Raw genomic sequence first — 14,642 nt, 5'->3', positions numbered from 1 at the left:
AGAGCAGTTGTGATTTCAACCCCAGTATGTAAAGGTAACCTTTATTTCTACACAGTTGAATTGCTACCTTTACTTAAGTAAAAGACCTGAGTACATCTTCCAACACTGAAAAGAAGTATGAGAAGGGTTTGCCGCGTTTACCTCAAACTAAGCAGCAGCATTCAACTTCTGTGACAAGAAAAACTAATGATGCTTGTATATGCATTGTTGTTTTCACTATTTTTAGAAACCAGCGTATGCACAGCTGGTGATGTCTCCATGGCTCAATGACCTGTTTAACATGTGAAGTGTGTTGCTAGAGGTAGTAAACACCAAGCTGGAATGTTGTAGCTCAAAATGCCATATGTTTTAGTTTTTTTACCCAATGTAAGACACAACTCATCCTTCAAAAGCATTTGTTTTGTTTGCAGGAATTATATGATCAATTACAACATTTTACAACAGGGAGCGCAGTGATATATTTGACATACAACAATTCCTCAATTATGACATCACCAGAGGTTTTTGAATGCACAAAGACACATTTTTATCATTACCAAACATCTATTCCTTGAAATTTAAGCATAATAAAAAAAAATCCTCCCACGAGTTTGGCAAAATCTCAGACCGTGTCTTCAGCTTAACAACCAGCATCACACCTCTGCTACTTACTTCACATGTGCGTAACTGATGTGGCCTTGTAGCATGAATAAGGTTGATGAACAAAAGATGCACAAGCATATAGTAATACTGCAGCATTTATACTGGAGACTGCAAAGAGATCTTATTTTCATTTACCAAGAACACATGCGCAAACCTCCTTCCTACATCACTCACAAAAGCAAAATATCTTCTTCTTGACGTCCATGGTTACTTGGATAAAAAAGACTAATAGGAGCACTTGAGCGGTGACACACGAGCACTGCCCTTGCTCTCCTGCGGAGGAGGGGAAGATTGCGGCTTCTGTAGCAGTGGGTGATCTGTCCATAGAAGGCCAGCAAGGATCAGGGTAAAAGGCTTTGTGTGAAAACAGCTTAATAAGGCAGCTTAGAAGGAAATACATTTTAGAATATGAAATTGGACATACAGAAGCGAAGAGACTGAATTTAGCGTGATTATTATTTTAATGAATTGATTTATCAGCAATTGAGCCAACTGTGGTTAATGACATTACTTACTTATAATCTTTATATATATATATATTTACTTTTAAATTATATGGATGGTTATTTTTTCATTTCATATTTTACATATTTAACCTGATGGGTACGAAGACTGCTCCATTGAAAACTAATCGTGACTTAAGAGGGATTGAACTGTCGTGTTGGTTTGTTACACATTCATGATAAACATGTTGAATCATGAATAGGCAGCAGTGGTTCACTGTGTATCCTCGACAATCATTTACGGTGTTCTACACCCAAGCCAAGTGAAAAATGTCATGTCATCACTCATACCAATTGCAATGTTGCTCTTTCTGAGTCGGCGACCATGATCTTTAACAACAGGTAACTGTTAAATCATTCTCACACTTGAAAGGGTTCTGGTATGTTCATGTCAAGTGGAAACAGCAAGAGGTCCAACTGGAAGATGGTTGAGATAGACTTTAGTCTTTCAACTCATTCTTGGCTTTGTGTGTTTTTCAAGTAGCTCTTCTTTTTGTGCATCTGTCTATAAATTTAGGAAAATTTGGTGGAATTAATAGGTGGGTTAAAAGGGTAGTTCTGGTGTTTTGAAGTGGGGTGTATAAGTACCAAGGTCGCATTTCTGGTAACCCCCAAAAAATGTCCAACATTCACAAACATTTTTACTCTGGTCTTAATAGAGCAGTGTATTACCTACAGTAGAGGATGGTCAACACACCTCTAGCTTGGAGAACCAGCTGTTATCCATAGTCTCACTACTTTAGTTAGTTCGGATTTACTGAATTCACACAAACTAATCTATCGAGGCAGCAGTGGACTCATTTCTGTGTTCTGATGGTTTAAATCACAGTTTTTTTCAATGGAATCTTCTGGCTTTGGCGAAAGCATAGATGGACACAAAGGCTTTAGCTCTCCCTCTAAAACAACGTTCTCACGGCAAGGTAAACCAGCAAAATATTGTAAACATAGCTTACAATCAATCTGATATTGATATTTTAGGGTTGACATTTATTTTAGGTTGCTAAGATACAATGAACGATTGTGCAACATGTATTTGCCCATGTGAGGGGTCAGAGTGGCTCGTCTGACATTTAAGTTGGGCATTTTTAATGGAAGGGTGTTTCATGTGAACACAAGAGATTTTATCCATGAAGATTGTGCCAAATGTAAAATAATTGCTTGTAGTCTTTTGAAAAAAGTGTGATTTAGAACTGCAATCTGAGTATAAAGCAGGAAACTTGTTTGTGTTTCAGCAGAATTGACTCAGGGATTTGGTGCAAGATCATTGTTGTGGGCATTGTGTCTCAAATACCAGTATTAGTGTGTAAACATTTGAGGAACTCTATTTTTAATGAAATTGTTCTGGTCTGGTTGTAGTGGTCAGAACCAAAACAATCGAAACATTTGCACTTTTGAAACAAAAATTATTCCTCTAGACAAGCTGATGGAAGTAAAAAATGTGGTTTGAAGCATCGGTGTACCTTTTTTCTTAACAGGATATGACATTAATCGAGGTGAAGAGCTTCTTGTTGGAGGGTTTATGCGAGCAGCAACATAAGTCTTAAAAGCCAAACGGCACGGCCTGAGCCTTAATTGTTTTAATCCCTCATCAGGTATGCTGCTAACCATTCTATACATGTGTGTACTTCTCACTTAGTGCAACCTAATAAGAACATTTTCTTATTAGGACTGATACAATGAAAAAGGACTGATACAATGAAAAATATTAGGTGACTGATAATGTCATTGTGAGTCAGAAAAGCTCTTGTGGGATTCTAAAAACTCCAACAATACAAAATACTGGAAGGAACATAAGAACAGGCAGTACTTTGATTACAGCCAGTTGTGCCAAAGACAGAAAAGCCCCAGAGTCCTGAACACTGCTGAGGCAATGCTAAGTGTTCCCATACTTTGGGATTGGGTGGTGACTACACAGTGATTTGGAAGCCTGGACTTCACCTAGAGTGGGGAGGAGTTTTTTTGGGACGAATGTAATTACCCCCGGCCCACCTCTCACCCATTCTGACACCCAGTGAAAAAACTTTGATTTGCTCCTCTCAAAAACTAGCACCAGCCACTAATCACAATTGATTGCAGACACTTAGGCGAGGCACACTCATCATCGCCTGCTCGCTCTGGATGGGAGTCATCGTCGGCTGAAGCCGGAGAAGAAATGATTCAAATGAAATGTAGAGAATGAAAGAAACAATGAAAGCATGAAAATGAATCAAGAGAGGGGGAAGAACAAGCAAGATGAGTATAAAGTAACATCTGGGGAAAAGAGCCATTAGAGGATGTATTGATCCCAATTATCTTATGTCTTGTATTCAAGTTTATTTTCACCACAAGACTCATTCACTCTAATTTTGTCTTGATAACTTCAAAACATGAAATATGAATTTATCTCCACTCAAGGTGACCATGTAGGAGATGAAATGTTGAGTATAGGTTATTATGCAGAACTTCATCAAGTTGTTTTAGCCATGATTTTTGTAATGGCCATAGATTTGTGAAGACAATTCACTCGAGTGATCAGACATACCACTTTGCCCTTTAATGTAAATGCTCTGGCAATAGTAATAGCGAATTCAATTTTTCATCTTTTTCATCAGAAAATCCTTATCAGAAAATCCTCTCAAATGTTTGACATACAATAGTTACCAGCGCTGAGAGGACACGACAGAAAAAACTCACAAGTCCTCAATGCTATTTGTTATTCGTTCAAACACTTCAAAAACTTTTTTTTTTCTTGAAAAATGAATTCCTTTTGTCGAGTCAGTTATGACTGTGAGAAATTATGATTCCCACCATCCTGTCCACATGTTAAAGTGTCCTTGAGTAAAACACTGAAACTCAAATTGTCCCTGATGAGCTGCCATCCAGGTGTGCGTGTGCGTGTGCGTGTGCGTGTGTGTGTGTGTGTGTGTGTGTGTGTGTGTGTGGGTGCGTGTGTGTGCTTGCGTGGGTGAATGAGAGGCTTTGGAAAGCACTTTGTCCTTCTCAAGTTCAGAAGTGCTATCTATACGCAGCCCATTTAGTAGTTAAGTGCTGACTGGTAATATGAGACGGGACGTGACTCCATGACCATAGGGTCTAATGCAAACATTAGAGGACTGGGTCTCATTTTTTCACATGTATCTTAATACAATACTTCTCTTTGTACCGGCCACAAAGCTATGAGTGCCTACAATGTAAAAGATGGGCGACAAAATCCGCCGCCCTCAAACTGTTAAAAAAGAAAAGCATTAAAAAGTTAAGCTTCAGCTAATGTGGAGCTTCATTAGTCTGAGTTCTGCCCGGCAGTCACGTTTGTTGCCACTTCGTTCCGTCCCAGCAACAAACCCACATGCAGCTGCCTGAATGAAACAGTTTGTGGAAACTCAATGATCGAATTCTGCACTAAAAAGACTTTTGAGGACGCCAGCTTCATTTGGCTCAGACTGCTTAAGTCCTAGCATATCCTTTAAGACACATGCTCCTCTACTCATGCATGCACACATTGAGTTTGCACTGCACTAATGAAACACTATTTACTACTCTGGCTCTCAATGTTTACCAAAATGTATTTTTTTTTTTATAGTTTCCTCTATTTGTTTCAGAGAGTGGTACACATAAACAGCATTACAAACAAGAAATGCACAGGAAATCACAGGATTCATTGAAGCTGGCATACTGTCTTTCTGCAGTAATCTTCATGAAAAGTCAAACTGCACTCGTTAACCTGAATAGGAAGAGGAAAAATTAACTTTCACTTTGTCACCTACCTCACAAAGTCTCCTTCTACTGTACCGTCTTATCACTGCTTTTAAATTAGCTTCATCACTATCAGCTGTAAAAAGTGACAGATCAGATAATGAGCAGCCTTTCAGAGTTTGGACAGACTTCTCTTCCAAAGACATGACTATCATTTACCTTTGTCAGACATCTGTGATGTCCTTCTCAGGCTATCAGATATGATAGAACAAGAGAAGAAGAAGAACAGGCCAAAAAGAGCACGAAGCTTAAGGTCACCCGCCTTTTTTGTCCAAAGTACACAGAGAGGATTTATATTCTAGTGTGCTCTGACGTAACAATAAAAGAACTGTCTGCTGTGTTGTCCAGGCTGTTGACCAGGCTGTTCTCCATCGTCTGTCCTTGTATCTCTTTGAGCCTACAGTATTGTTGCCCCGAGCCCTGAGCATGGGGAACTGTGTCCTTGCCACAGTGTCTCGGTGTATCTTTTCAACGTGTATTAGAAGGCTTTTATTCATTCGGCTCATGCTTATACCACAAGGCCTTATTTAGACGTGATACATAAGAGGATTATGAATTCCCGGAGAATTTTTTTTTTTCCTGAAATGGATTATATCTGATTGGCAAGGATTTTGTCGTGTTGATGGAAGAGAAGGCCATTGGCAAAGGAACAAGTTATTTGATCTTTGTGCAGGTCTGATTCCAAATCTAAAACTGTTATTTGTAACACTGCAGCATATTTTAAAATTTGTCATATTTTCTTCGGAAATATTTTGGCTTCAGAGCTTTGAATCACCATTCATTATCTCTGGTTTGGTCAACAACTCTGCTGTTGAGATCAGTGACAGCTACTCCCACTGGTTGATACAAACCATAGAATCACAAACTTTTCAGACCATGTACAACTATGTTTCAAACCAAATTTCCAACTCCAGACTCTTACTCCTCTTTATTGCACTGAAAGGTTTGTCAGAGCCAAACAAACAAAGCATCTCTACTCTCGGTAAACATACAGGCTAAAGGTGACTGGCTAACAGCAGCCTTAATGGAAGAGTTGCGGTTGCCAAAGCACTTTCTTGGTTAAATGTTACGGTTGCTTTCCATCTCTTTTTTTAAGTTGTGCTGGCTCGCGTGGCTGGCTTTTCATCTGGACCCACCAGACCTCAGCCTCAGTCAACATTTTGTGGAATATTTAACAAAAAAGGTGAAACCCACTGTAACATAATAGGAAATGTCAGCTCTAAAGGAGAGAAATCATGTGGGTTATTCAATTCCTCTAAATCTGGATCAAATATGTTTGGTAACTGTTGGTAGGCGTCCAACTTATCAATAACACGCTCCTTGCTCTTTACTCTAAACATAAATATTTATTTTCCAACTGCAAATTCGAAATCTATGTTAATAACAGCATTTTTTTATATCCTCTTCCTGCAAAACAGGTCGTCTGGTGGTTATATTCTGCTTTTAGTGACCTTCAGGCTTCTTTTTAATTGAAAGGGATATGCTTTTTAATACTTTTTCAGTGCTTGTGAGAATATATTCGGTTGTCCGGAGTGCCTACCAATGCACAAACTGTGAAATAAGACAACTCAGTCAGTTTTTTCGTTGACTGCCCAGGTCAGAAAACAGGATTTAACAAGCCATTCCGATTTGAAATTCAGACTGGGCTTTTTGGGGTAAGGGGTTTAAAGAAACGGGCAGTAAAGCGGTGAATGCAGATGTTTTGTGTACATTAAAACATGCATCTTGTAGAAACCCAAAATACAAGCATGAACCTGAAAATGAACATTTTAGGCCCCCTTAAAAACTTGTTTTAGACACCATATTGTCCTCCAAAGCTTATATTAAACATCTACCTTAATATCTAAGAATTCAACTTGGATCCTTCTACTGTTTCTCATTTCATAGCAGAACTACACGATTGAGATGCTTACACTGCTCCCGGTAACCTTTACCACAATGCCCTCGATTCATCTATTATATATCTCCATATATCTTTATCATAACAGTAGCAAAAAAGTAGTGAGAGTAGTTTTCCCTCCGTAGCAGCTCTGCCTCTGAAAACAGGTTGTACACTTTTTTCAGTGCATCTGCATACTGCAGCATTGGTATGTTTTAATCTGGCAGTATTTAATTCAATTAAATCATTAGTATTAGAGTCTGACCTCTCATTTTAATGAGAGCTAACAAGGCTTTTGAATCAGCTACACTAATTATGGGCGTATTATTCATGTGCCACAATAAGGGCTTCATTGTGCTTAGATAAAATAATCTAATAGCTTCACTAATGGAAACCAACCATTTTTTTTTTTAAGCAAATGTGAAGAACGATGGGAAAGAATAACCATTTGCATGAAAAAAAACCTCCTTGTATGCTGCATTTTCAGATTGCTTCCTTCGAGTTTTGCCTTGTGTCTTTGTACTATGAATTTTCGTCAGCAGACCTTTCTGGCAGGATAATCAAAGACAGAGGGAAGTGGGAAGGTGGCAGCAGCAGCACATTATGTGATGTTCAAAGCAACCAACTGTGTGGCCAAGTCTTTTTTCTCTTTCTATTAGGCTAAACAGAGCCTACATTTATGTTGAGACTAATAATTTAAATTTTGGATGCAGATTTTGGATGCAGATTTATGATCATAAACCTGGATATAATGCATTATAGTCTGATCATAGCTCTGTATGATTATACTTATAAGCACTTGTAAATATAGCATGTTGTATAGCTATAATCATTACACATTTTATAATGACTTAAAAGTTCAATTATCATAATAATTCACTTTTCTTTTGCAAGGATCATAGTGTATTTATAGTTCCCATAGCTGTAATACATTATAAGTGAGTGATCAGGAATTATGAAATATTGATACTTGACCTTATAAGTCATTTCAGTGTTTATTTGCTAAGGACATAATATACATAAGGATTGCACAACAAGCTAGCTACTTCTAATTTCCAATGCCCGTTTCCAACAAGGGCCTTTAAAATAAGAAAATGTAAAACTTGTTCACAGACTACAGATTTAAACTAGAAAGGTGAACTCAATAGATCGCAGCTCTCCGCCAGGTGTGACTACAACAACCCTAGCTTTATTGTTGATTGAATGAATACAACATACAATTGGATAACCCCTCCATCTAGACCGCAAGTGTATCAGGCGTGTTTTTCACTCACGCATCTCTCACAACAGATACACTCTCATTTTAATCTTTGCAGAAGTCTGCACCGGCTCTGTGCTGGGCCGCGTCGCAGCTCCGTCTCAAGAGCGCAACCGTGACTTGAAGTGTTTATTTAGGCTTCAAGTCTATCTCTCCGACAATACACATGTAAATGTGAGGTTGATAAAGACGCACGGAAATAACTGTGTCCACAGAGCAACAGACATACAGCATATGGTTTTCACACTCATTCAGACAACTGCTCACTTAAACACTGCACACACATATCCGTGCGGTAGTATTCCTTTTGGACAATCCAAAGACCTGCAATGGTTGCACCATTTTGCAGAGAGCATGAGGAACCTGGCCATGTTAGCACTAGCATTGTCTTTTATGATAAAGCATTATGGTTATTTACGAGTGCTCTAAACTATAACTATACAGTGCTATTAGCAGATTATAACACATTATAAGTATCTATGTAATGCATCATGGACAAGGGCGTCATTGAAAATGAGTATACTCATATCTTTCCACATCTTTTTCCTTAATGTGGTGACAATAAAGTCTCATCTCCAGTCAGCCTTATGGTATCACTTAAAATGTGCCTGATGTTCTTGTTTAATGATGCACAAAATCAATCGTGGTGATTAGTTTTCTTATTTCCTACTGGCCGTCTCCACAACTTTCTCCTTTTTTCCCTCTTTTTCTCTTGACGTTGAAGGCAAATACAGAAACATCGCCTTCCATCTGTTCATCATCTGTAAAATCATAACGTAGACTGGCATTTAAAAAAAAAAAAAAAAAAAAAAAAAAAAAAAAAATCTATTTATGTCTGTTTATAGGTCTTGTGTGTCAGAAGTTTCCATGTTTAATATGTTAAGCTTTAAAAAAAGGAAAAGAAAATAGCTGAGCCAGAGGATGAGTACACAGATATATACAAGGAGGGTGCAGAGTGTAAAGAGCCTGGAGTTGCCGTCAATCAGAGCAGAATTTATCAGCACATCAAAGGGGGATGGAGACTGGTTGGCTTTCATCTTACCACATGGTGTCATTCTACATTACAGCTGATAGAGTGTGCTTAGGTAGATGGGCAAACAAGGTAAGGCTAGATTAAAGTGGCTCCAGATGAGGAAGAGATGGAATTTATGGATTCCTCCTCGATTACTTTACAGGCCAACTAACTGACAGCCAATCAGGAGGCCTCTGTTTGTACTAATCATGTTGTTAGCATGTTCTGTATGACTGCACATGCCAAACAGGATTAAACAGGAGGAAGTTATTCAAGTGTAAAGTGTGTCTTCTTCTGGGATTTTCTTTCATTGCTTTCTCTGGAAAGTTCTTCGAAGCAGTCTTGAGGTTATGATGCACTTTAAGCTAAAATGACTAGAGGCATCTTTGTGCATATACAAACCTATTAAATATGCATTTTTATACAAGCACGCCTTCTCAGAGAGAAGAAGCGGACAAAAGAAAACCAAAACTTATCATTGCTATTGTGCTTTTATTATTTGTCTAAATCAACCATTCCGGTGCTACATGGAATCTCAATCTGTCAATGTTGATGAAAAGAAAGAATGAAATTGGATGAATACAGTAATACTTGTTGCCATGGTTATTTTTTTAGTTATTTGAAAGAAAACACATTCGGTTATTTTGGTAATGTAAAAAAAAGTCATATTTAATTCAAAAATGCCCTTATTCATCTTTTTGGATTGTGATAGTTTGCTGCTTTTTTTAATTAGAGGATTAAAGGACAATTTCCCCTTCATTATACATTAAATCCTACTGGAAAGGAATGGTTAATATAACTTTAGTTTTGTTTTCGTAGCTCTCATAATTTTCCATAAATTTCCTAAAAATGTTAACACCCTCTCGCAGCAGAGACTCCAGCATACGTGTCGACTGAAAATGATATATGCAGAACGGATATGTCACTTTCTACTGAGTTCTCAGGGCAAAATGAAGACGACCACTCCCCAAAAGAACAGGTCACAACAGAAGCAGATTGAAGGAATAGTGTAACGAAATAGCATTTCAGTCTGATTGCCAGAGCAGGTAGTTGATGGCAGCAGAGATGATAACAGTGAGGTATTCTGACCTCAATTGACTGAGCAAAAAAAAACAAAACAGAAAACAATAAAGCCAAAAGTGGAGATGGCCCAGCATCACAGGAAAGATGTCAGCTATGATGGGGTATTCTGGTGTCTGCAGGTCGTCGACCTCAAACAGTCAATCACTGCAAAGGATTTGACAGCAAATAGTGATATATGAGGTTTGGTTTGTCGATTTATGTTTGTCTCACTAAAATTGAAGGATGTTATATGAAAAGGACTCCAAATCCTACAAAGTTCATCTGATATAAAGAAGAAAAATGTGTCCAAATACTTAGTTAAGTTAAGTGTTTAGTTAAATTACTTGTGGTATTAACTGATATTTTTCTGTACATCTGTGTATGTCTTGAGTGTGTACATATATTCCATCTGAATAATAATAATGGCCTTGTTTTTTTCCTCCTTCAGCACTGAAAGACGCTCGCTTTCAACTGGTGAACTTCTCAGACAATGAGCTGCGGGTGTCGCTGTCTAATGTCTCGCTGTCAGACGAGGGTCGATATGTTTGCCAGCTCTACACAGACCCTCCACAGGAAGCCTACGCTGACATCACCGTGCTAAGTAAAACAGCAAAACAAACACACACGCAGATAAATATACACACAAACACTCAATGTTATTAGGCGCAGCAAGGTAAAAGGCTATTAATTAACTTTTAGACTGAGGAAAACAGCAAACATTCACATCACGAGCAACATGGTTGACAGCTCACTAGGAAAACTGCAAAAGGCTTTGACAGCAGTTTGGATGTGTGTCATATGTGGTTGCTTATTAAGTCTTGTTATAATGGTATAGTGTTTAAGCAAGCTAATATACAGTAGCCATTTTGCAAGAATGTGAGGCCATATTTTTAACAAGTGAACTGTAATAATGTAACAAGGCATACAGACTACTGTAAGGACACACACACACACACACACACACACACACACACACACACACACACACACACACACACACACACACACACCTGTGGAATGAACTGTTATTGTGTGCATAGTTTCACTTGAATGTCGTGTGCATGTTTAATTTGCATGCAAGATTGTTCTTTTATATATTTGTGGAGTCTCTTCTGAGCAAAAGTGAAATCTGAAATCCATATCAACATATTAATGTGAATATTTTGTTACATTTCTGTGTCCCGTATAATTCTTGCTGGGCACTCAACTGCTTTTTCACAAGGATCGTATTATATTTCCCATAGTCGTGAGACATTATAATCTTTTTTATAATGCATTAGAATCACAGTTATAATCATTGTTGCCTTTACTTAAACAAACTACAACACTGTCACATGACCACAAGTATACAAAAAGAGGCTTCAATGTCGGAGTAGTTGGCCTGATGGACTTTTAAAATCTCATTTAGCCACTGGTTAACAACCCTTCTTTTTTAAGACACTTAAAAGCTTTTTTTTTGTCCTAGAGCAATTTCAGGAATCTAACATCAGACAACAGCATCTAACCAAAAGCCCATTCAAAAAACATTGACTTCAGAACAAGGAAATGCAAAAATGTTTACTGATTTCTGTGTTTTAAGACACATTCTGTTGCACTCTGTAGCCTGGTTAAAATTGCTTTGCACTAAATAGGCTACCTTTTGACCCATTTCCATCAACAGCTCTATCTAAACCCCCATATACATTGGTTTTCAGCCGAAAAAGTGGTCTGGGGCTCTTTTAAAAAAAACATATTATCTCTGTCAGCTCTGTTCTCTTCTCATCATGTAGTGCTCAGGGTGTAGAAATACTACCCCCCCATGTTTACAGAGTTTTTTCTGTGTGTCCTGTCGTAGTTCCTCCAGGTAACCCCATCATCGAGGCCCGGGATGAGGTCCTGAGCGAGGGCAACGAGACAGAGATGACCTGCACTGCCATGAGCAGCAGGCCTGCCGCCACCATCAGATGGATGAAGGGAGATAAAGAGCTTCCAGGTAGGTCGACGCGGCCCATAAAGAGACACTCACAATCATCTATCATGACATTTCCTGTCTTAACACAATAACGCTGGTATGCAGTATTGCAGACAAAGTTCATCTGTCTACTTTTTCGATTGTTTATCTAAACAAAGAATACTTCTGTGTGAGAAAAACACACTGTGTGTCATGAACCAGAGAAAAAGGGCTGAATGATGATGTCACCTTTAAGAAGAAAGAAAACTCATGCTTCCACTGTTACCCTCGCTTTTAAAAACACGATACCATATATTGATTCTGCATGAAAGCAAATAAATGAAGAAAACCATGACCTTTATGCTTTAAAAACCTCCTGATTATTAATCCTTCCCCTTATTATACTCCTGCCACTTTGATGCAATTTTCAGGAATGATCCTGAATCTTCACCTGTTACCGCGAACATTGTGTGTATAATTAATCAGCCGCTTTTTTAAGGTGAAGTCAGTCCACAAACCCTAAAAGACAAAGTTTTACTTAAATCTTTGATCAGGTCAGACACACCTTCTGGAATTTTAAAGAAGGTCTTAAAGACTACGACGAGTCTGGTGGATTCTAACCTGAACACATTTTGCTAAACTTTGAGTGAAATGCTATCACATTGTCTGACTAAAACTACACTAAAATGTTCAAAAAGTCTCATATAATCAATTGTTGACTAAACTAGACTTAAGCTCGCTCAGCAGGCTGAACTATTAGAGATATGGTGAGAAAATGTTGCTAATAGTTTAGCCTTCTGCTAACCACTGCTGTGAGCTACCTCTAGCTTTGAGCCTTTGGCTACTGTAAACAAAATGCTAAAATATTACCAACATCACCATCTCTGAAACACTTTACCAATATTGTCAGACTCTCTTTTTGATAAGTTTGTCATCCATTCTTGGGTTGCTTTGCAGTCCAGGCAGTTGTTGCCAATGCTGGAATAATAACTTCTTCTTCAGGATATTCCGCCATTAAATCAGGCGTTCACTGTCTGAAACGTCCTGCACGTGCATGTGCATTTGTAGAACTGCCAATAGGGATGCCTTTTGTCTGAAATGACCTGTGATGGGCCTAAGTCTCCCGTCATAGGCTAGTTTTTCAAAACCTGAAACAGAGCCAAAAAGAGTTGCCGAAAAGAGTTGCCGAAGTTTAGTTGCATCTCAGACCACTCGAATTACAATGTACTGAAAGGTTATTTTGGATTTTTGGCCAAATGACCCCAAAAATGTACTGCCCAGTTTTAAGATGGAAGAAGTTATCTAATTATGACTTAAACCAACATGGACTTTTAATATGAGGACCAAACTTAAAAACAGCCTGCAATAGTAACACTATTGTTGAGACCAGGTGGACTGCACTGTTTGCTGATTTTAAAAAGTATTGGCTAAACTAAGACAAAATGTCTTGAGGGGCAGTATGTCACAGCAGGTGATGCTCAGGGAGCCAAACCATTTCAGAAATCAAGAAGAAGTGGTTGAGATAGATCCCAAAGTCGATGCCAAATAGTGTGTTGTTACACACCAGTAGAGCCAAGGCCCCACCGCTGGGCATCAGGGGACACTGGAGCTCGATGCCCTTTTCTGAGCATTTCCTTTATAGAGCAGTCTGCAATCCGTTGGGCTGCTCCACGGAGGGAAGACCATGGAAATAGATAAAACTGCTCCAGGTGACAGCAATTTTGTTATGCACGAAAATACTGCTTGTCATTTCGTACAGGGTTTGTTGAACAAGCCTAGCAAAAACCGTGTTTTAGGTTTAAAAGGTCATGAATTATTGTAAGGACTGTGTTTGCCATGAAGTAGAATTTTTTCTGTGAAAACAATCTTTTATTTCACTACATTGCCAATGGTGTTCCACACAAGTTTCTGTAGGTTTGCACATTCTACTTTTAAGTGTTGCTAAATTCTAACTTTTGCATGCACGTGTGCATTTTTTAAGCCCTTGCACCATGTGTATAAATTAACCATTTTAAGGGACACTCTCTTTTTTCCCTTGCTGGGGTCCCATATTTACTGCTTGCATCAATGCTGTAGCTTTTTAAATGGAGCTCTGCTGTGAGTTTGAATAGTTTCCATTAAGGCAATGTGGCTGTGCAGTGGTGGCCAGAGTCTGTTGGCTCCGCGACAACTTTCATGCCTCCATCAAAGGTAGCTGAGCTTTAGAAGTCTGAGCAGAGCTCTGGGGTGAACAGGCCTCCTGCCAGGCAGCTCCACCTCAGAGCCCAGACAGTAAGCTTTGTAAAGACTTTGAAACAAAGGTCCTAATCAGAAGTTATGTAGGAGGCCCTGAGCAGTTTCACCTTTACACCGCAGCACATTACATCCTTAGTGGTCTGCTCAAATCTGAGAATGCTACAATGGGCCAAGGTCAGGCATAGTCGTAAAACTAGCTGTTAACACCACAAAAAAAATTCAATTTTTCTGCTGACAATTATATACAGGCAAAAATTGGAAGAAGCCAAATGTAGTGCTCCCGTGGTCACGGTTCATTGAAGCTCCTAAATGTAGTATTACAAAGTTGATGTATCTTAATTATGCAAATCCTCCAATGTCCAATTGTAAAAATGGACTCATTTTTTTTA

General features: G+C 38.6%; 1 protein-coding gene across 3 annotated transcripts in view; it reads left to right on the top strand.

The window, feature by feature from the left end:
* cadm1a (cell adhesion molecule 1a) overlaps positions 1-14,642 on the top strand; it is a 357,276-nt gene that overhangs the window by 276,473 nt on the left and 66,161 nt on the right. For all 3 annotated transcript variants that reach the window (XM_054626035.1, XM_054626033.1, XM_054626034.1), the window contains 2 exons: positions 10,537-10,689; positions 11,923-12,060. In XM_054626035.1, coding sequence (XP_054482010.1) covers positions 10,537-10,689; positions 11,923-12,060 — 291 coding nt within the window. The remainder of the gene's footprint in view (positions 1-10,536; positions 10,690-11,922; positions 12,061-14,642) is intronic.

Source organism: Anoplopoma fimbria, chromosome 24 (genome assembly GCF_027596085.1).
Source record: "Anoplopoma fimbria isolate UVic2021 breed Golden Eagle Sablefish chromosome 24, Afim_UVic_2022, whole genome shotgun sequence".
In the NCBI taxonomy this organism is placed as follows: domain Eukaryota; kingdom Metazoa; phylum Chordata; class Actinopteri; order Perciformes; family Anoplopomatidae; genus Anoplopoma; species Anoplopoma fimbria.
Note: the sequence above shows the minus strand (reverse complement) of the source record. Positions and strands in the feature narration are given on the sequence as shown.